Source organism: Bos mutus, chromosome 11, assembly GCF_027580195.1.
Source record: "Bos mutus isolate GX-2022 chromosome 11, NWIPB_WYAK_1.1, whole genome shotgun sequence".
NCBI lineage: Eukaryota > Metazoa > Chordata > Mammalia > Artiodactyla > Bovidae > Bos > Bos mutus.
The window spans coordinates 8787600-8808283 of NC_091627.1; the positions used below are offsets into that span (position 1 = coordinate 8787600).

A 20684-nucleotide genomic window follows, 5' to 3' on the forward strand; every position below is an offset into this window, starting at 1 on the left:
GATGGAGGGGACCCTCCTGACCTTGCTAGGAAGAGTGTCAGGAGAGCTTCCATCTCTTGCGTCTATAGTAACATCACCTGGGGAGACTTACAGTCTACTGATTCCCATCCCATACACCCAGGACTTCTGGTTTAACTGATCTGGATGTGTCAGAGCACTGATCTGTTTAAAGCTTTCTGGGCAATTAGAGCCACAGTTGAGGAGCAGTGTGTACCAGTGGTTCCCAAATTTGCCCACATCACCTGGGGGCCATCCCAAAATTCTAAAGCTCACGTCACACCCAAGGCTGTGAAATTGCTGGGGGGTGGGACACAGGGCATCCGTAGCTTTGAAGTTCCTCGATGACTTCAACAGCAGATGAGTTTGGGTGCTACCAGTATACACACATGAATGGGCAGACTGAGCTGTGATTGATAACAGCTGAAGATAAGTAGGCCTCCTAAGTATATCTAGATGTTTCTTTTTCTGATTTTTCTATTTCTTCAAATTTTGCTCTCAGGTGTTTTCTTTAGAGTAATTAGCAACTTTAGTGAATATTTATGTAGGGCTGGTCCAAATTTAAATTGTATTTTTTTAGTTCTTGTAAAACATAATTAAATTCCTCACTCTCTGACACATCTGAACAGGACTGGGGGAAGCTCTCATCAGGAATGACACTCTCCCTGGGCGACATCCTTGTTCTGCCCTGTTCTCGTACCTGAGCTGGAGTGCTGGCCCTGCACCGTGCAAACCTCCAGGGGCTCAGCTGTCATCAGGCCTTGCCCTGGTTCCCAGCGATAACTGGGCTGAAGAACTCTGTGAGTTGCTTGTCAGGTTTTGTCCAGATCCAGCACATGGCTGCCCTCTGTGCGGCTCAGGCCAGGAGGTGTAGACCCCCCAGCGCCGATCTGCTTTTCCTCTCTCTCCCAGCGGTGTTTCATCCCATCTTCCTTTCCTAATGCGCCTCTAAGGGAATGCAGACTTGGGCTGTGCCCTCCCCAACCTTCCAGCCCCTTGCTGTGGGTCTGCAGGGCCTCTGAGGGTAACCCGACTCTCCAGGGGCCCTTCTAGCATGAATTACCAAACAACTGTTCTCATTACTCAGTTATTTACAGTGAGTTTTGACACTTCATTCCTCTTCTGTAGGGAAGGATGGAATGGCAGGAGGAGGTGTGGAAAAGCTAAAGAGGGCAATGGGCAGTTATATGATATTGAACGATTTGACCTACAAAGATGGCAGCTTCACATGGTACAGCCTAAATATGTATCACAGGTTACAGATATGATAAAGAGCGCACAGTTTTAAAGAAACCCTCATCATGGTCTCGCAAAGTTAGAAGACACAGCTCCAGTCTTTTTGGTTCCCGTTCGCCCCCACGTCCGTCGACTCACCCTGCTGGCCTCCACGTGGTGCAGCCTGAAGGCCTCTCCAGTGCTCTCGTTCACCACGTCGAACTGGTGCCGGTAAGCCACACAGATGAGGTTGTCGCTCTCCTCTGTTGGCCCATCTACCAAGGTCATCACCGCGGGAGAGTCGGACAGACAGATCTCCTGTGTGGTGGACAAGGATGGAGGAGAAAGGGGTGAGGACAGAGCAGCCACCCCACTGCCTGCCCCCATCCAGGAAAGGCCCCCTTGAAGAAGGAATTCATAGGGCCTGGGCTCCATCTTAGGCCTGTTCATGCTGATCATGCTCGGCCACTCTGTGTTTAGTGCCTATGAAAACAACAACAGAAGAGTAAGACCCCGTCTAGACAGGGGAACCTTGAAGATCGTATCTAGGTTACTCATCGCCTAAGAGAAAACATACACTAATTACCCCTTCCTTCAGATAGGCCATAAATTTTTCTGTATCTATTGGAGTGTAACCTTGGGTTTATTGATCATTGGCTAATTGTTTGACTGTTTGAGTACATGAGCGTATAGCATGTGAATGATGGGGTTATTGGGATTGTATTTTCCTTGGTTTATGTAAGTCTCAAGGAATTTGGAGTGGTGGGTTCAGACATGTACACATGGGGTATAAAAGATTTTCACAGATGCTGGTCGGGGTCCTTGGCCTAAGAGGAGACTCTGCCTTGGGCCCACCGGTGTAGTAAACTGCACTCCACTATCTGCATTGTCCTTCTGAGTGAGTTTTTTCCTGGAATGCGTAGCTACAACACCCTCACTTCCTCACGCAGCCACCCCCCAGGCCCTCTGCTCCTGCAGAGTCCTGTGCCAGACTGGGGCAGGGAAAAGAGGGGCAGGGATGGGTTAGACTGCTCCTTTCTGCAGTCTGTCCTCAAGGCTCAGACCTCTGTTCATTGCAAAGAGGAGAGGTCAGGAGACAATTTTACAAAAGGGATTCAACAGTGTGGTCTGTGTTAGCTCTTAGAATGTCCGGTCCTTGTCTTGAGATTTAATAATAATAATAATGAACATTTTGGCCAACCTAATACATACATCATGAAATGATCATCACAATAAATTTAGTGAATATTCATCATCTCATGCAGATACAAAATAAAGTTTATTTCCCTTTGTGATAAGCACTCTTAGAATTTACTCTCTTAACTTTCATATGTAACATTCAGCAGTGTTGATTATATTTATCATGTTGTATATTATACCCCTGGTACTTATTTATCTTATGATAGGAAATTTTTACCTTCTGACCACCTTCTTCCATTTCACCCTCCCCTCAACCCCTGCCTCTGGTAACCATGAATCTGGTCTCTTTTTCCGTGAGTTGGTTTTTGAAGTATAATTCACTTCATGGCTGTGTTAGTTTCTGGTGCCCAGCATGATTCCAAGTTTCTATATTTTTCAAAATGATCCCCCCTAGAGCAGCATCTTTAGGTGTTTACTATGTGAATGAGCTGGATGGAGTCGGGAAAACTCTGTTCGCCTTAGTCTCCCGGGGTAACCAGGGCCACAGGTGAGGGCTTCCCCAGTTAGTTACTGAACCGCAGGGCAACCCCAGTGAATGACACACCCTGGATGGAAGGGGGGAGTCTGCCTCAGGCACCTGGGCCAGGAGTGAAACAATTTGAAGGAAAAAACCTACCCTGATGTACTGGAATTCTTCAACAGGTGACTCTGACAGGGGAGATAACAGTGCCATGCCAGTCACCCCACTTGGCTTGTTGTGTTTCCTTGTGATCAGAAGCAGTTTATTCCGAATGGCAACGACAATCCTCAGCTCTTTGCTATGGTGAGTGTTGATGGCATACAGGTGGCAGCCTAGGAAGAGAAAGGAATGATGCTGAACACACAAGAGGTGGGAGCCCTCAGCTTTGACAATCTGGTGATATTTTTAAGAACCCTGGAAATTAAACATAAGACAGTGAAATGACTAAGGACGTTTTTGCCATGAGGCAAAGTGGGGACTTGAAATAAAAATTAGGTTGAGTTACAGAAAAATTAAGGAAGTCATATTCCCTCTATTCTAGAGTTTGTGGACTTAGATTCACATCCACTACATGACATGAATTAAACTGAAAGGTGAGCAGAGTTCCAGGAACAAAATTCTAAAAGTTTCTTTTCATAAGTTTGCTCACAGAGCTTAACTCACCTCCCAAACTTGTCAAATAAGACCTAAAACTTCCTCTAGCCCTCAACATGTTTCTCTATAACTTAAGCTTCTCTTAGGGAACAAGTGATACTACCTTTGTGATGTTTCCAAGTGAAAAAACAAATCAAATAAAATTCCTACTCAAATTTTTTTTTTTTTTAGTAAAAGCTTGGCAGTCTGAGAAAACGATTAATTGGATAAAACCAGTAAAATATGAAGAATTGAGTCACCTTTTGTTTTCTCGAGCTTGTTTTCTCTACAGTCACACTTGCCCTTCACGGCTTGCTTGCCCTCGATGCCCCTCTGCACAGCGCTCAGCCTGAAGACAAAGATGCGGGCATCTTTCCTGTGGGATGAAGCAGATGGAGGAGATGGATGGAAAAGTAAGATGACCTGGAAGAAATGAAGGGGTGGACTGTGTAGAAAACTACTACTCAAGAAATCAGGATTTGAGGTGTTCCAGAACTGGGGAGAAGCCCTGCATTGCCTTCACCTAACAATGTGATCAGGGACGCCCACCCCTTCTCTCCCTCACCATCCCTGCCTCAGAGAACAAACGGGCTACCAAGGACCTGAGCCCTGGGCACCAGAAGAAAAAGCTGGCACCGGTGATTCAGCCAGAGCCCCGAGACCCTTGTGTTGGCCATAGGCTACACGCTCCCCTTCCTCCCAGAGAACATCCCTCGGGGAGGAGTAGCACCTTTGTCTGCTCTGAGGATCAGAAGGTCCAGCGCCTCCAGCACATGCATCTGCTTCACGGGCAGAGTCTTGTCAAACACGGGCACTGATGGGAGGTCATCTGGAAAAGAAGCCTGGTTACCCAGCGCCACACCCAGCTCACACTCTCTAGAACCTACGAAAATGTGCCTATGGGTAGTTTTGGACCCCGTTTCTCCCTAGGTGAGGAAGGAGGTCAGCTTCTAGATCCTTCCTAAGGGCGACACAGAAAGTTCAAGCACTAGTCCCCTCTCAGCTCAGGGAGGACTGGCATTTCTTTCCCAAAGGCATTCACACCTCGTACAGGGAGCGCAACAGCAGGGTCCCGAAGCTAGAGTCTTCTCCTCGATGTTCATCCAAGAAAAGGCAGCATCTCTCAATCCCAATTTTGGCTGGGATTATTCCAAAGAACCGAATACCAAGTTTTAAAAAGTGCTAATACACTTAGTCATTTCTCTTAAATATTTTCTGATTTTTTTTGTGTCATATTTGAAATCACATCACATCTTAGGTTATTCTGCATACTTCTCAAGAAAGTAAAATAAGAATTTCCTTTTGTATTTAACAAACACCCTATTCCAACATGGCCTATGTCTGAATCAATAGTAGTTTACCTATCATTTTTCAGTATTTCTCCATATAGGAATAGGAAATCTTCTTTTTAGACAAAAATAAGAGAAATATCGATTACATTTCCAAAATAACATGAAAAAACTAATTTCTGTGGAAATATCTGGGAAGATCTCAGGGAAATGGATGATTTAAAGGATTTTTAAAAATATTATTTGGCTGTATTAGGTCTTAATTGTGGCACACAGGCTTAGTTGCCCCATAGCATATGGGATCTTAGTTCCCTCAAACCCATGTCCTCCATTGGAAAGCGGGTTTCTAACCACTGGACCACCAGGGAAGTCCTGGGTTTGTTTTTAAGCTTACTTACTGGGATCTTAAATTGTTAGCAATTACTTTGCTGCTTTGGATGGCATCACCGACTCGAGGGACATGAGTATGAGCAAGCTCCAGAAGTTGGCGATGGACAGGGAAGTCTGGTGTGCTGTAGTCCATGGGGCCGCAAAGAGTCAGACCCAGCTGAACGACTGAACTGAACTTTGCTCTTGGGAGTCCCTTGGGCAAAGAGGACTTAAAGAATTTAGGCAGTTCCATAAGCAAAGAGCTTCCCTGGTGGCTCAGGTGGTAAAGAATCAGCCTGCAATGCGGGAGACCTGGGTTCCATCCCTGGATCAGGAAGATCCCCTGAAGAAGGGAATGGCAATCCACTCCAGTATTCTTGCACGGAGCATCCCATGGACAGAGAAGCCTGGTGGGCTACAGTCCATAGGGGAACAAAGAGTCGGACATGACTGAGGGACTAACACTTTCACTTTAAGCAAAGGGTCTGTTCTGAGCTTGACACAGAATCAGGGCAAGGCAAAGATGTCCTAGGACGTATAGACATTTTAGGCAGAAGTGTCTAGGTGATTCTTTACCTGATTCTTTGAAGACACTTAGGTCTTCAAGTGTTCTGCTGTGGGTTTGGGTGTTTCCTTAATTATAATTTAGGTGCAGGAGGCCCTAAGGATCTTGACTCTTCCAGAAACCTGTCTGGGAGTTTATCCCTCCGTGGACGGTGCCCAGGAGGGGCAGAACTTTCGTCATTAGGATTAGTAACAACCCCTACCCCTCACCCCAACCCCGGGAAGAGTCTCCCGCTCCTGCAGCCCAGTGAGAGCACTGGATTTGTCAGAGCACAGAGCCTGATAAGCTCTTATGAAACAGATGGCTTGTCTCTAGTTGTCCTTCATAATGGGGGCAGCCCATCAAACACTCTCCTTCCTCTAATACCTCAGGCTTTCCCAAGTGGATTCATTCTGAGGCTCTTTGTGCTTCTGTGGGGGCAAGAATCCTTTTTTCAAACCATGAGATGATCATTCATTTCAGTGCCCATCTCTGCATTTGACTAAATAACTATGATTATTTCATTAAGGCCAGGCATTTATGCCCTGGGCTTCCTACATATCAGGCCTTAATGTAAGTGTTGTAGGTATCATTTAATGTAAATGTCCCACAATGACCCTTAATATTCCCATTTAACAAATGAGAAATCCGAGGCTCAGAGGTGCTAGGAAATTGTCGAAGCACATGTCCTGAACTTGTGGAACTCAAGTCCATGCAAGGACAAAGTGTGAGCTCTTAGCTGGTGTTATAACCTAAAAACAGCACTGCATGCCCATGGACTGATGGGGTGAGCAAGGGAACAGCCCTGATGTTCAGGTGGCTTTGTTGTTGTTCAGTAGCTCAGTCATGTCTGACTCTTTGTGACCCATGGACTGCAGCACATCAGGTTTCCCTGTCCTTCACCATCTCCTGGAGCTTGCTCAAACTCATGTCCATTGTGTCAGCGATGCCATCCAACTATCTCTCCCTCTGTCATCCCCTTCTCCTCCTGCCTTCAATCTTTCCCAGCATCAGGGTCTTTTCTGAGTCAGTTCTTCACATCAGGGGGCCAAAGTATTGAAGTTTCAGCTTCAGCACCAGTCCTTCCAATGAATATTCAAGACTGATTTCCTTTAGAACTGACTGGTTGGATCTCCTTGCAGTCCAAGGGACTCTCAAGAGTCTTCTCCAACACCACAATTCAAAAGCATCAATTCTTCGGTGCTCAGCTTTCTTTATAGTCCAACTCTCACATCCATCCCTGACTACTGGAAACACCATAGCTTTGACTATACAGATCTTTTTCAGCAAAGTAATTTCTCTATGTTTTGATATGCTGTCTAGGTTGGTCATAGCTTTTCTTCTAAGGAACGTCTTTTAATTTCATGGCTGCAGTCACTATCTGTAATGATTTTTGGAGCCCAGGAAAATAAAGTCTCTCACTATTTCCATTGTTTCCCCATCTATTTGCCATGAAGTGATGAGACTGGATGTCAGGATCTTAGTTTTTTGAATGCTGAGTTTTAAGCCAGCTTTTTCACTCTCCTCTTTCACCTTCATCAAGAGGCTCTTTAGCTCCTCTTCACTTTCTGCCATAAGGGTGGTGTCATCTGTGTATCTAAAGTTACTGATATTTCTTTCAGCAATCTTGATTCCAGCTTGTGCTTCATCCAGACCAGCATTTCTCATGATGTACTCTGCATGTAAGTTAAATAAGCAAGGTGACAATATACAGCATTCACGTACTCCTGTGGCTAGATAGGTTTCTATATGGCACAGGAAGGAAGAGGAGGCAAGGATATGAGAAAGTGATGTGGGTTCAATGACTGTTTCAAAACTGTGGATTGCTTCTTGTAATCTCTTTATGAAGAAACCATCTTTTAGATGATCTGGCTTTTCTATTACCAAAACAAAACAAACGGTGACAGCATATTTATTCAGTACTTGGTCTCCCTTCAGAGCAGGTTTTGCTATGCTTAGAATGCAAAGAATTTTTAATAGTGACCTTGAAAGGAGCAGACTCTCAAGGGGATGAGTCTAATGAAATTAAGCAGAGGCTAATCGAATAGAGTGGAACTTGCCTTGAAACGAAATGGGAAGATTCACTAATGGAAACAATTTGTAATAGAATTAAGTGTAGGCAAGACAGAGTAAACAAAGAAATAACAAGATAATTATGGCTTAAAAGCACAACAAAGAATACAAAGAAAGCCTTAAGGGTTATTCTCTTCTCAGCATAAGCAAACAGGGAAGCATTACTGCATAATCAGGACATGAAAGTAATAATCTGACTAATACAGGCAAGCTGGTGGTGGATATATATGGCTACCACCTGCATAGACAATGTTCCTCAAGTTTGAAAGAACAGGATTTCCTGGCAATCACAATAATCCTTATTATCTGACACTTCCATTACATTTTGTATCCATAAAGATGAAAATTTCATAAAGGGACTTGGGTAATCTTGGTTTGGATTTTATATTTACAAAGAAGCAACTCAAACAGAATTTTTTTCTGTTTTTAGACAGGTCTTACAAATAATCATGAAATTATTTCTCTTTCCCCAAAAGGCAAACAGGTACAATTTGACATTCTTTTCATCATAAAATTTTTCATAATTATTTGTCCAGGACCATGGTTTTGGAAATCTGTATCAAGCTAAAGATGGTAACATTGGTAGAGTTTAATTTAACTTTAATAAAATGTAGTTGGCTAAATGGAGAGAGCAATGGACAAGGAATCACCTCTGGGTTCTGGTCCCAGAAATGCCACTAATTAGCTATGTGGTCTTGGGCAAGTCACATAATTTCTTTGAAAGAAAAGTGAAGTTGAAGTCGCTCAGTCGTGTCCGACTCCTTATGCCCTTGTGGACTGTAGCCTACCACACTCCTCTGTCCATGGGATTTTCCAGGCAAGAGTACTGCAGTGGGTTGCCATTTCCTTCTCCAGGGGATCTTTCCAACCCAGGATTGAACCTGGGTCTTCCACATTGTAGACAGAGCCACCAGGGAAGTCCTAATTTCTTTAGGCCTCCTTTTCTTTATCTGCAAAACTAAGAGATTAGACTAAGCCTCCAAGGTCTGTTTTTGTTTTGTTTTTAAATAAATTCTTTTGTTTGGTTATTTGCTACTATCCTTTAGATGTCCAAGGAGCAGCAGCTGCATGGGTGCAGGAGGGCCGAGAGGAGCTACTCCATGTTCAAGGTCAGGAGGGCGGCTATGAGGAGATACACCTTGTCCAAGGTAAGGAGCAGCAGCTGCGCTTTGCTGGAGCAGCCGTGAAGAGATACCCCACGTCCAAGGTAAGAGAAACCCAAGTAAGACGGCAGGTATTGCAAGAGGGCATCAGAGGGCAGACACACTGAATCAATAATCACAGAAAACTAGTCAATCTGATCACACGGACCACAGCCTTGTCTAACTCAATGAAACTAAGCCATGCTTTGTGGGGTCACCCAAGATGGGCGGGTCATGGTGGAGAGGTCTGACAGAATGTGGTCCACTGGAGAAGGGAATGGCAAACCACTTCAGTATTCTTGCCTTGAGAACCCCATGAACAGTATGAAAAGGCAAAATGATAGGATACTGAAAGAGGAACTCCCCAGGTCAGTAGGTGCCCAATATGCTACTGGAGATCAGTGGAGAAATAACTCCAGAAAGAATGAAGGGATGGAGCCAAAGCAAAAACAATACCCAGTTGTGCATGTGACTGGTCATAGAAGCAAGGTCCGATGCTGTAAAGAGCAATATTGCATAGGAACTTGGAATGTCAGGTCCATGAATCAAGGCAAATTGGAAGTGGTCAAACAGGAGATGGCAAGAGTGAATGTCGACATTCTAGGAATCAGCGAACTAAAATGGACTGGAATTTAACTCAGACGACCATTATATCTACTACTGTGGGCAGGAATCCCTTAGAAGAAATGGAGTAGCCATCATAGTCAACAGAAGAGTCCGAAATGCAGTACTTGGATGCAATCTCAAAAATGACAGAATGATCTCTGTTCATTTCCAAGCAAACCATTCAATATCATGGTAATCCAAGCCAATGCCCCAACCAGTAACGCTGAAGAAGCTGAAGTTGAACGGTTCTATGAAGACCTACAAGACCTTTTAGAACTAACACCCCAAAAAGATGTCCTTTTCATTACAGGGGACTAGAATGCAAAAGTAGGAAGTCAAGAAACCCTGGGGTAACAGGCAAATTTGGCCTTGGAATATGGAATTAAGCAGGACAAAGGTTAATAGAGTTTTGCCAAGAGAACGCACTGGTCATAGCAAACACCCTGTTCCAACAAGAGAAGACTCTACACATGGACATCACCACATGGTCAACATCAAAATCAGACTGATTATATTCTTTGCAGCCAAAGATGGAGAAGCTCTATACAGTCAACAAAAACAAGACCAGGAGCTGACTGTGGCTCAGATCATGAACTCCTTATTGCCAAATTCAGACTTAAAGAAAGTAGGGACAACCACTAGACCATTCAGGTATGACCTAAATCAAATCCCTTATGATTATACAGTGGAAGTGAGAAATAGATTTAAGGGACTAGATCTGATAGATAGAGTGCCTGATGAACTATGGACGGAGGTTCGTGACATTGTACAGGAGACAGGGATCAAGACCATCTCCATGGAAAAGAAATGCAAAAAAGCAAAATGGCTGTCTGGGGAGGCTTACAAATAGCTGTGAAAAGAAGAGAAGCAAAAAGCAAAGGAGAAAAGGAAAGATATAAGCATCTGAATGCAGAGTTCCAAAGAATAGCAAGGAGAGATACGAAAGCCTTCCTCAGCGATCAATGCAAAGAAATAGAGGAAAACAACAGAATGGGAAAGACTAGAGATCTCTTCAAGAAAATTAGAGATACCAAGGGAACATTTCATGCAAAGATGGGCTTGATAAAGGACAGAAATGGTATGGACCTAACAGAAGCAGAAGATATTAAGAAGAGATGGCAAGAATACACAGAAGAACTGTACAAAAAAGATCTTCACGACCCAGATAATCACGATGGTGTGATCACTCACCTAGAGCCAGACATCCTGGAATGTGAAGTCAAGTGGGCCTTAGAAAGCATCACTATGAACAAAGCTAGTGGAGGTGATGGAATTCCAGTTGAGCTATTCCAAATCCTGAAAGATGATGCTGTGAAAGTGCTGCACTCAATATGCCAGCAAATTTGGAAAACTCAGCAGTGGCCACAGGACTGGAAAGGTCAGTTTTCATTCCAATCCCAAAGAAAGGCAATGCCAAAGAATGCTCAAACTGCCGCACAATTGCACTCATCTCACATGCTAGTAAAGTAATGCTCAAAATTCTCCAAGCCAGGCTTCAGCAATACATGAACCGTGAACTTCCAGATGTTCAAGCTGGTTTTAGAAAAGGCAGAGGAACCAGAGATCAAATTGCCAACATCCACTGGATCATCAAAAAAACAAGAGGGTTCCAGAAAAACATCTATTTCTGCTTTATTGACTATGCCAAAGCCTTTGACTGTGTGGATCACAATAAACTGTGGAAAATTCTGAAAGAGATGGGAATACCAGACCACCTGACCTGCCTCTTGAGAAACCTATATGCAGGTCAGGAAGCAACAGTTAGAACTGGACATGGAACAACAGACTGGTTCCAAATCGGGAAAGGAGTACATCAAAGCTGTATACTGTCACCCTGCTTATTTAACTTATATGCACAGTACTTCATGAGAAACACTGGGCTGGAGGAAGCACAAGCTGGAATCAAGATTGCCAGGAGAAATCTCAATAACCTCAGATATGCAGATGATACCACCCTTATGGCAGAAAGTGAAGAGGAACTAAAAAGGCTCTTGATGAAAATGAAAGAGGAGAGTGAAAAAGTTGGCTTAAAGCTCAACATTCAGAAAACTAAGATCATGGCATCTGGTCCCATCATTTCATGGGAAATAGATGGGAAACGGTGGAAACAGTGTCAGACTTTTTTTGGGGGCTCCAAAATCACTGCAGATGGTGACTGCAGCCATGACATTAAAAGACGCTTACTCCTTGGAAGGAAAGTTATGACCAACCTAGATACCATATTCAAAAGCAGAGACATTACTTTGCCAACAAAGGTCTGTCTAGTCAAGGCTATAGTTTATCCAGTGGTCATGTATGGACGTAAGAATTGGACTGTGAAGAAAGCTGAGCGCCACAGAATTGATGCCTTTGAACTGTGGTGTTGGAGAAGACTCTTGAGAGTCCCTTGGACTGCAAGGAGATCCAACCAGTCCATTCTAAAGGAGATCAGTTGGGTGTTCATTGGAAGGACTGATGCTAAAGCTGAAACTCCAATACGTTGGCCACCTCATGCGAAGAGTTGACTCATTGGAAAAGACTCTGATGCTGGGAGGGATTGGGGGCAGGAGGAGAAGGGGACGACAGAGGATGAGATGGCTGGATGGCATCACCAACTCGATGGACATGAGTTTGAGTGAACTCCGGGAGTTAGTGATGAACAGGGAGGCCTGGAGTGCTGTGATTCATGGGGTCACAAAGAGTCGGACACGACTGAGCGACTGAACTGAACTGAACTGATCCTTTAGATCCTTTATCACTCATTAGGAGTCTGGAAGAATCCAAGAGACCTGCTGCAGTCTTTGACTCTAAATTAAATCCCCACCCAAAGTTGAATTCCCTCTAGGGCATGCTCTCCAAGGTCATGACCTACTGGCGACTGATCCGTGGTGACAGGGAGTTGTCTGCCTCCCTGGGGCAGTTGACCGACCTGGCTGTGAGTTGAGATCTGTCTTCCCGTCAAAATCTTTTTCTTTCTCTATCCATCAAACAGGTTATCTAAGATCCTTATTGTTTGTTTTAGATACTGAGTATGTTCTGAATTAGAAACCTTAAAAAAAAAATGTGCTTTGAGAGAGAGTATATCCCTGAGATACCATGTGCCCTTGTTGATTTAAAGTCAAACATTGGAATCACAAGTATTCCTGCAAAGGAGATTCTCCTTGCAGGTCGTTTGATGTGCTCAGTGTTCAGTCATATCTGACACTTGCAACCCCATGGACTGTAGCCTGCCAGGCTCCTCTTGTCCATGGGATTTCTCAGGCAAGAATACTGGAGTGGATTGTCATTTCCTTCTCCAGAGGATATTCCTGACCCAGGGATCGAGCTCGTGTCTCTTGCATCATTTGATATCCACAGATTAATCAGAGATTTGAGGAAGGGATGAAATTGTCATGGGTGCCTCCCCCTCTGGCTTGTGTGTTGAAAACAATGGGGTAGTTTTCTAAGGGGATGAGACTCCGCTAACCTCACCGCTGAGGACACATGTATCCAAAGGGAGCCGACCAGTGGTCACCCATCTTAGAAGTATGACAATTCACACAGAGAGACAGCTAAAGGAGCAGCTACTCACTAACCATCCACTAGCAAGACGCCGGCATCAGTGGAAACCAGCAAGGCCTGGCCCCAGGGATCCGCACACACGGCCTCATGAGGGAAGTTACTGCAGAAACACTGTGGTTCCCAAGGCTGCGGGGCAACACAAGCGTAGGAAGGTTAAGAGCACAGAGAGAGCACACCGGCCCATCAGGGGGAAACGCACACATACCACCCGAAACGGTAGCACCGATGCCCCCAAACCCCGGGAGTTAGATGGGCTCTGACTCAGTCACCTTTCTTAAGAAAAAAAATGTCTCCTTCCAGAAATGTATGCAACAGGAAAAGGCTGACTCACGTGTTTCTGGCATTGTGACCTGTATTATAATGATGCCCTCAAGGGCTAGGGAAGCACCAATAATGTTTTCTAACCAAACGTTTCTTTTTAATACTTAGAAGTTGGACCAATTGGCACCTATTCTTTTTGGGAGGTTTCACAATAGGTCTTTATAAAAGGAAGTCCCACCCAACTCTCTAAAAAGAGTCAGATTCCTGTGCTGCTGATTCGGCAAAACTATTAAACCATACACAATGCAAGAGGTTGCTATCATCTTAACATGAAAAGGCTTATTGACCCACTTATGGCTATGAAATCTTCAAGAAAAAAAATAATGTCTGTTCATAGGAATATGTCGAGGGCTCCAATGAAACCTACTCCTGTTCCCCCACTTGACACGTTCATGTCATGGAGCCTGCATCCTTGGTTTCATTCTACATGGATGGGGCAGGAATAGTTGGCACTGCCTTACTGCTCCCTCGGAGCTGTGGCTGATGCCTGGAACCATTAACTTCCCTCCAAAGCATGTGGCTTGGCCTCAAAGGACAAGGATGTCTGTACAGATTCTCAGGGATGAATTGAAGTCCTACATCTTCACTTTTACCTGATGCTGTACAAGAGCCTGTGTGCATGTGTAAGGTGTGTACATAGGTGTGTTTGTAAGTTCTAAGTGAGCACGTGCTGGCACACTCAAAGTAGGAGTGATGGCTCTGAGGTGACCTGCCAGGGTGCTGTTTGGGATGAGGGTAAACACTGTGTGAATTATTCCTGTCTTGGAAAATCATGCTATACCTTTATGAAACCCACCAGCCTCAAAATGAGCGACCTCATTGCTGAGATGAGGCTTGGGCTGTTGTGAAAAGATCACACAAAGGACGTGAAGATATTTTATAAACTGAAAGAGGGCTGCCCAAGTGCAGGTCATTACTTGGAGTGGCATTTCCCTAAGAACTTTTTAAGAAAGTTGTTGCTGCTGCTGAGTCGCTTCAGTCGTGTCCGACTCTGTGCAACCCCATAGATGGCAGCCCACCAGGCTCCCCCATCCCTGGGATTCTCCAGGCAAGAACACTGGAGTGGGTTGCCATTTCCTTCTCCAATGCATGAAAATGAAAAGTGAAAGTGAAGTCGCTCAGTCGTGTCTGACTGCTAGCGACCCCATGGACTGCAGCCCACCAGGCTCCTCCATCCATGGGATCTTCCAGGCAAGAGTACTGGAGTGGGTTGTCATTGCCTTCTCTGTTAAGAAAGTTACTAAATCTTATTGGAATGTGCTATCTATGAAGTCCTTGACAACACTACAAATTCTACTATTCAAATGAATAAGCAGATAGTGGGAATTTTGGCAACCTTTGGAAAAGATACTTTGTCATCAGTTTTGTCTTAAATTGGCTGTGGGTTTTCAGCACCAGTTGTATTTTGAGCGCATAATTTTCTTGAAACCAGACTTTCAACTGTGTAGGTTCTACAGTTCAGATATAGATCATCTATACCTTTAGGGCAAAAATAGATATATTCATAATTCTTTTGCTTTTACAATGGCCACTTCTCCAGTGATACACTGTCTGTGGAGTTGTTCCATTTAATTATCTTTTACATATTCTGAACATAGATATAATGAAGTATGTAGGGTATGACTTTACAATACAAAATAATGCAAACAATAAGTTGATACTGTGATTTGTTTTTATGTTTTCTCTTCAATGCTTGATGACCACCTAGTTCTTTTTCCACAGGAAGTAGAAATGAGTAGATACACAGGCCCTGTTGTAGAGGAGGCACTGATTGCTCAGCTGTGGTCCTCTGACCAACAGCATCAGCATCGACTTGAGAGAAATGCCAATTCTCAGGGCCCACTCAGACCTATGGAATCAGAGGTTCTAGGGGGTGATTCTAACCCACACTGAAGCTTTAGAAGTACTGCCCTAGAGCCTTGCTGTTGAGCGTGTCCATGGTCAGCAGCACAGGCACCACATGAGACCTTGTTGGAAATACAGGATCATGGCCCGGCTGAAGAGCTGTTGATGAGAACCCGCATTTGGTCAGGATGTCCCAGTGGTCTGTATACACACAAGGCTTGAGGCGCACTGCTGAGCTCAGTCTGCCTGTCCAGGCCTGGTCCAGCAGCTCTGCCCCTTTAAGCGAAGGTGCAGGCACACCATGGAAGCCAGGAGGCTCTCACTAAATGCTGCCCAACTTTACCTGGGGCTTTGTCTGCAGACTCTGCCTCAGACAAGCTCTTCTTCCTCCTGCCCCACAAAGCTCTTTCTAAGAATCTCAATAACTTCCCCGAAGACACAGGACATTCACAGTTGAACATGAAAGCATCAATAACTCACCTCCTTTTTACAGATCCCTGATGCCACCAAGCTTGATGGAGCGTCCCCTCTCACGATGGATTTCAGCTTTAGTGCCTTACAGAACAGAGATCTCTTTCAGTTTATCAGGCAGTAAAAGCATAAGAATCAACAGTTATGACTTGAAAAAAACTTTTAAAAATGAAACAGGAGTAATTTCAGGCTTGTTTCAGGTTCCCACGCTGCCCTATCACTGAAGATAAGGAAAGGAGTCAGCTGGATCTAATGATGTCAAATGCATTCTGTCATTTCAACTGATCAGTATATCAGTACAGTGATTTCCAAACCACCAGTACTGAAAAAAATCCCAAGGTCCTTCCTCAAACTTGATGAATCAGATTCTCTGAAAGTAGAGTCGGGGTACTATCTTTGAACACGGACCGAAGTTGGAGGCCCCGTGACACGGCTCCTGCTTTGGGAAAAGGTTATCTTTGCTGCTAAGCTTTTGTGATTGCCTTGCTGATTAGCTTCCACTTTCAGGTCAGAATCTTGTCTGCAGCAGACAGCTCTTCTCCCTCTTGTGACATGGGACCAAGGCAGAAGGCTGTGTCACCTCCAGAATCGAGAAACACTAATGTCACGAAGGAGCCAGGCAGAGAGGGAGTGGCTTCCTCTAAAACCTGGAATAAGGTGATGCCTAGGAGCCACCTCCCTGTGATGACTGCTTTCAAGCGGTAGGGGGGAAATCTGGGTCTCCTGCGAGGACAGCCCCCTCCGTGCTGACTCCTGCCAGGGGGCAGTTCAAAGTGCTTTCCCTAAATTGGCTCTCTACTCTTCAGAAAATCCCCAGGAGTCAAGCAAATGGTATGTGCTCCCTTGACAAGAGGGAGCAGGGACTGAGCCCTGTGGCCTCCTGCTCCCAGCCAGCATCACCCCTCCTCATATAAGCAACAAAGTCCTATTGTACAGCACAGGGAGCTATATTCAATATCCTGTTACGAACCAGATTGGAAAAGAATATGAACAAGAATATCAATATGTATAACTGAATCGCTTTGCTGTACAGCAGAAATTAACACATTGAAAATCAATTATACTTCAATAAAATTAAAAAAAAATCTTCCTTATGGTTCCACAATGACCCTAAGAGAAGTGACAGAGCTCCTCCAGGAGTGTGCAAACATAACATTCTTCGCAGAAGGGCCATCTGGTTTGGATGGACTCACAACTCTGTGTCTTGCACAACAGATGTCAGAAGAAAACCCACCTGTCCTATTCTAACGAACTCTGCCTGGCGGGCCTCTTCTTTCTTCCTCGCTGACTTGGGCGATTCCGGTAAGACGTCACTGAAAGATCGTCTATTAAGCATGTTCTGAAAAAGAAAGACAAGTTATGAATTCCAAAGATGGTTATCAAATCTCATCTTTGCCTTCTCTTACTCCACAAACCTGTTTGTCCAAATAGTCCTACTTCTGCCGCCTCTATTCATTCACTCAATAAGCATCTATGGAGCACCGCTCAAGTGTCCGCCCAGGTCTGTGTGAGCCGCAAGGGATTAAGGAGCCAACAGGGGGAGAGACAGCCCCTGGAAGAGCCAGCCCCTGGAAGAGCTGAGAGCAGGGGCTCAGAAAGCAAGCAAACCAGCAGCTCCACTTACTAACCGCCTCCCAGAGTGACTGGCCGCTACGCTGCACAGCTCCAAGGATGCCGTTCTCAGAGAGGGTACCCCCAGAACATGACACACTCAATTCCATGTGAACAGGGCCCCTGGACTTGTCAACTCTGTGGTCTTCTGGGTAATTTTGGGCAAGGAACTTAATTTCTGAGTCTCAGTGTCTTTGTGTGGCTAATACCTGTCTCTGAGGTGTGTTATAAGGACTAAGGAAGGAAATGTATGGGAGGTGCTTGAGCACACACTCAGTAAATGTCAGTTTTCTTCCAGACAGCAGTCAGAGAACTGGGTGCATGCTTGCAGTTAGCACGTAGTGGCTGAACACCTATGCTCTGCTGGATCTGGGCAATGTGGTGGACACAATCTCTGTCCTCATGGAGCAGAGTCTACGGGAAAGCTAGATTAAGTAACTGACTACATGACTGGCACATGGATAACTTCTATGAAGGGGAGGTACATAAAGCATCTGGAGGCATTAAACAGGGGCACTCGGCTTCAGCTGGGCTGGGGAAAGCCTGTTAAGGCAGTGATGCTTCAGCTAAGACCTGCAAAGACATCACATACTTCTCTTGGTACCCTTTCTTCACTGGAAGGACTGATGCTGAAGCGCCAATACTTTGGCCACCTGATTCAAAAAACCAACTCTTTGAAAAAGACCCTGATGCTGGGAAAGGCTGAGGGCAGGAGGAGAAGGGGGCGACAGAGGATGAGATGGTTGGATGGCATCACCGACTCAATGGACATGAGTTTGAGCAAACTCCGGGAGATAATGAAGGACAGGAGAGCCTGGCGTGCTGCAGTCTATGGGGTTGCAGAGAGTGGGAGATGACTTAGCAACTGAACAACAATAACTCTCTCTTCATCCTTCCTTGACTTTAAGGAAATAAGGAAATGGGCAGATTGCCAATTATGGCTGGCTATTTAGGGCCCTGGGGTTGGTCTGGCCCAAGCCCTGTAAGTAGCTGGGTGTAGAGACCGGCTGGAAATCAGGGGCACCTCTAAGAGGGCGGTGGTCACTGTGCTGAAGGGAAAGGATCACTCGGTTTGTCTGCACCAGTGTGTTCTGATGTTCTTCGTCTCCCCAGGGTGGGGGTGGGGGGGTACTTGAGACCAGACACTGCATTTATGTTCACATTCAGTAGCAACTCCTGTGGCTGGAGTTTGTGGCCCCAATGATTCTAGGGGAGTGTTCCCACTTGTTCTGTGTTCTTTGTTAAATACGAGAAATGCTTCTAAACAATGATGATTTCATTCCGCATTAACACTTATTAGCCACCGTGACACACGGCGATCTTGTACTGAGTCCGGAGGCCTCTAAAGAGTGTGGCGCCCTCAAGGTGCTGGGCTCCTCAAGGGAGGTGCTGGGTCTTTTCAGTGTGGATACACCTTCAGCCTAGGAAGTGTCTGGGGCAAAGTGGATTTTCAGTAAATGCACAGGCATATTTCAGTGCCTAAATATGGTACTCGCCACTAAATCTCCAGAAAACCTTAAGAGAGCGTAGTCTCTCTCCCAAATCCCTACTTTGCCTGTCCATCAGCTCCACGGCACAGGCAACACTGAGCAGTACTCCAAGGCCAGCCACCCCAAAGCACTCTACTGCTCCACGGACTGTTGACTGACACTCGTGCCCCAGCCTGCATGGTGACCTCTACAAGATTTTTATGAAAATCGCACTCCTTTATATGGACATTAAACGTCCCCTCTTCCCATGGTATCCACGAGAGAGCCCCAGCCCATGGCGGCCACAGTCCAGTGTTGACAGCCAGGATCAGGAGATGTTACACTCTTCTAACCAGGACTCATCACAAGGACTTGTGTTCTCAATTCAGACCCCATGGGAAAGAAAGAAGACCATGGACCCAGGGTTACCTTGTGCAAATCTGGCATCAAATCCTGGTATAAAGATCGAATCAACATATCCAGAGTTCGTCGACGTTTCTGGGCGAATGTTGGGGTTTCCAAAGTGGCTTTTTCACCGTTAATTACTAAGATAAATCAAGTTACAAAGGGAATTACAAATGTTAGGTTATTGAAGAATGTCCTTCTCAAGGAAACTTTTCACAGTAAATGCCACCCATTTCCTAATACTGTTATTACCCTCCTTTCATGGAAGAATCCTTAAAAACTTGCTAAATTTCTCTGTACAAAGTCATACTCCATAGGTATATCTATCTTGCCTTTCCTGTTGGATTACAAGATTCCTGAGCAGAGGGTATAACTAATTACTTGAAGACCTAACTCGCACCCAAACCTGCCCTCATCCACCATTCCACCCACCTACTCACCCATCCACGAATCCATCCATCCATTAATCCACATACCCACCCATTCACCCATCCATCCAACACATGGGTCAAACCATAGGATGCCATTCAATGGGATTAAATATATATTTGATGGATTGTGTTAGAAAAAATAACACCACCATTGCCTAAGCAGAGTACTGGAATTCTTAGCCCAATGAAAGTTTCTTCTGGAAGAAAAAGCTGGTGGTTTAGTGGACTACAGACACTGAGAGTCAATGAAGTGGAATGTCCAGTTACACATTAGAGCGCAGAATGCAAAGTGTGCAGTAGTTAGGAGCTTGAGGCTGAGGCAGTTATGGGTTTGAATCCCAGCTGTGCTGCTGTCTGTGCATTCTTAAGCAAATTATTTAGATCCTTGGGCCTCAATTTTCTATTATGTAAAATGAATATAACCATATTTCCTTATGGGGTTGTAAGAACGTGATAGAACACATAAAAGAGCACAGAGCTAGGCCTATTGAACTGAATAAATATTAGTTATTTGGTGGCTAGGATGCTAGGTATAGATGAGAACCCAGGAGAGACCTCCAAAACACCATCAGAAAACTAAATATGTTTCTCATGAAAAATTAACAGAACGTGGAATGCAATCAATGCTTAAACGATGATATCTTCTTTACAGTATCTTGCAAGAATTAGAAGAAATGTATTTTGATGTAGAACAAGGTACAAAAACATTTCAAAATAGAAACTTACATTTCACTAGCAAAAAGTCCCTGAATTCCTGGTGGTCTGTAAACACTGGTGGGGATGGCAAGGGTGGGCCAAAGAGTGGTACGCTTTCCTCTGAAAATATTTTCAGCCTGCGTAGAGAACATTGTAGAGTTAGTTGGTTTTTCTTAAAAGATCATCAACATCTGGATCTTAAATTTCTCCAGTTGCCTATGTGATGTCTTAGGAATACTTCCACAGGAGGAAGGCATCCTCTGTTCTTCCAGAACCTTGGCCACCATGCAGCAGTCCTATCTGCTTTAGGGCAAAGATCAGGTCTTCCTGGATCCTTCATGGTCCAACCCACCAAGCGGTGGGCAAG

General features: G+C 44.9%; 1 protein-coding gene across 3 annotated transcripts in view; it reads right to left on the minus strand.

The window, feature by feature from the left end:
• GARNL3 (GTPase activating Rap/RanGAP domain like 3) overlaps positions 1-20684 on the minus strand; it is a 164794-nt gene that overhangs the window by 19472 nt on the left and 124638 nt on the right. For all 3 annotated transcript variants that reach the window (XM_070378964.1, XM_070378965.1, XM_070378966.1), the window contains 9 exons: positions 20348-20454; positions 19215-19330; positions 16940-17044; positions 15715-15789; positions 13083-13194; positions 4235-4334; positions 3766-3881; positions 3029-3204; positions 1372-1530 (listed from right to left, as the gene is read on the minus strand). In XM_070378964.1, the coding sequence (XP_070235065.1) occupies positions 1372-1530; positions 3029-3204; positions 3766-3881; positions 4235-4334; positions 13083-13194; positions 15715-15789; positions 16940-17044; positions 19215-19330; positions 20348-20454 (1066 nt within the window). The remainder of the gene's footprint in view (positions 1-1371; positions 1531-3028; positions 3205-3765; positions 3882-4234; positions 4335-13082; positions 13195-15714; positions 15790-16939; positions 17045-19214; positions 19331-20347; positions 20455-20684) is intronic.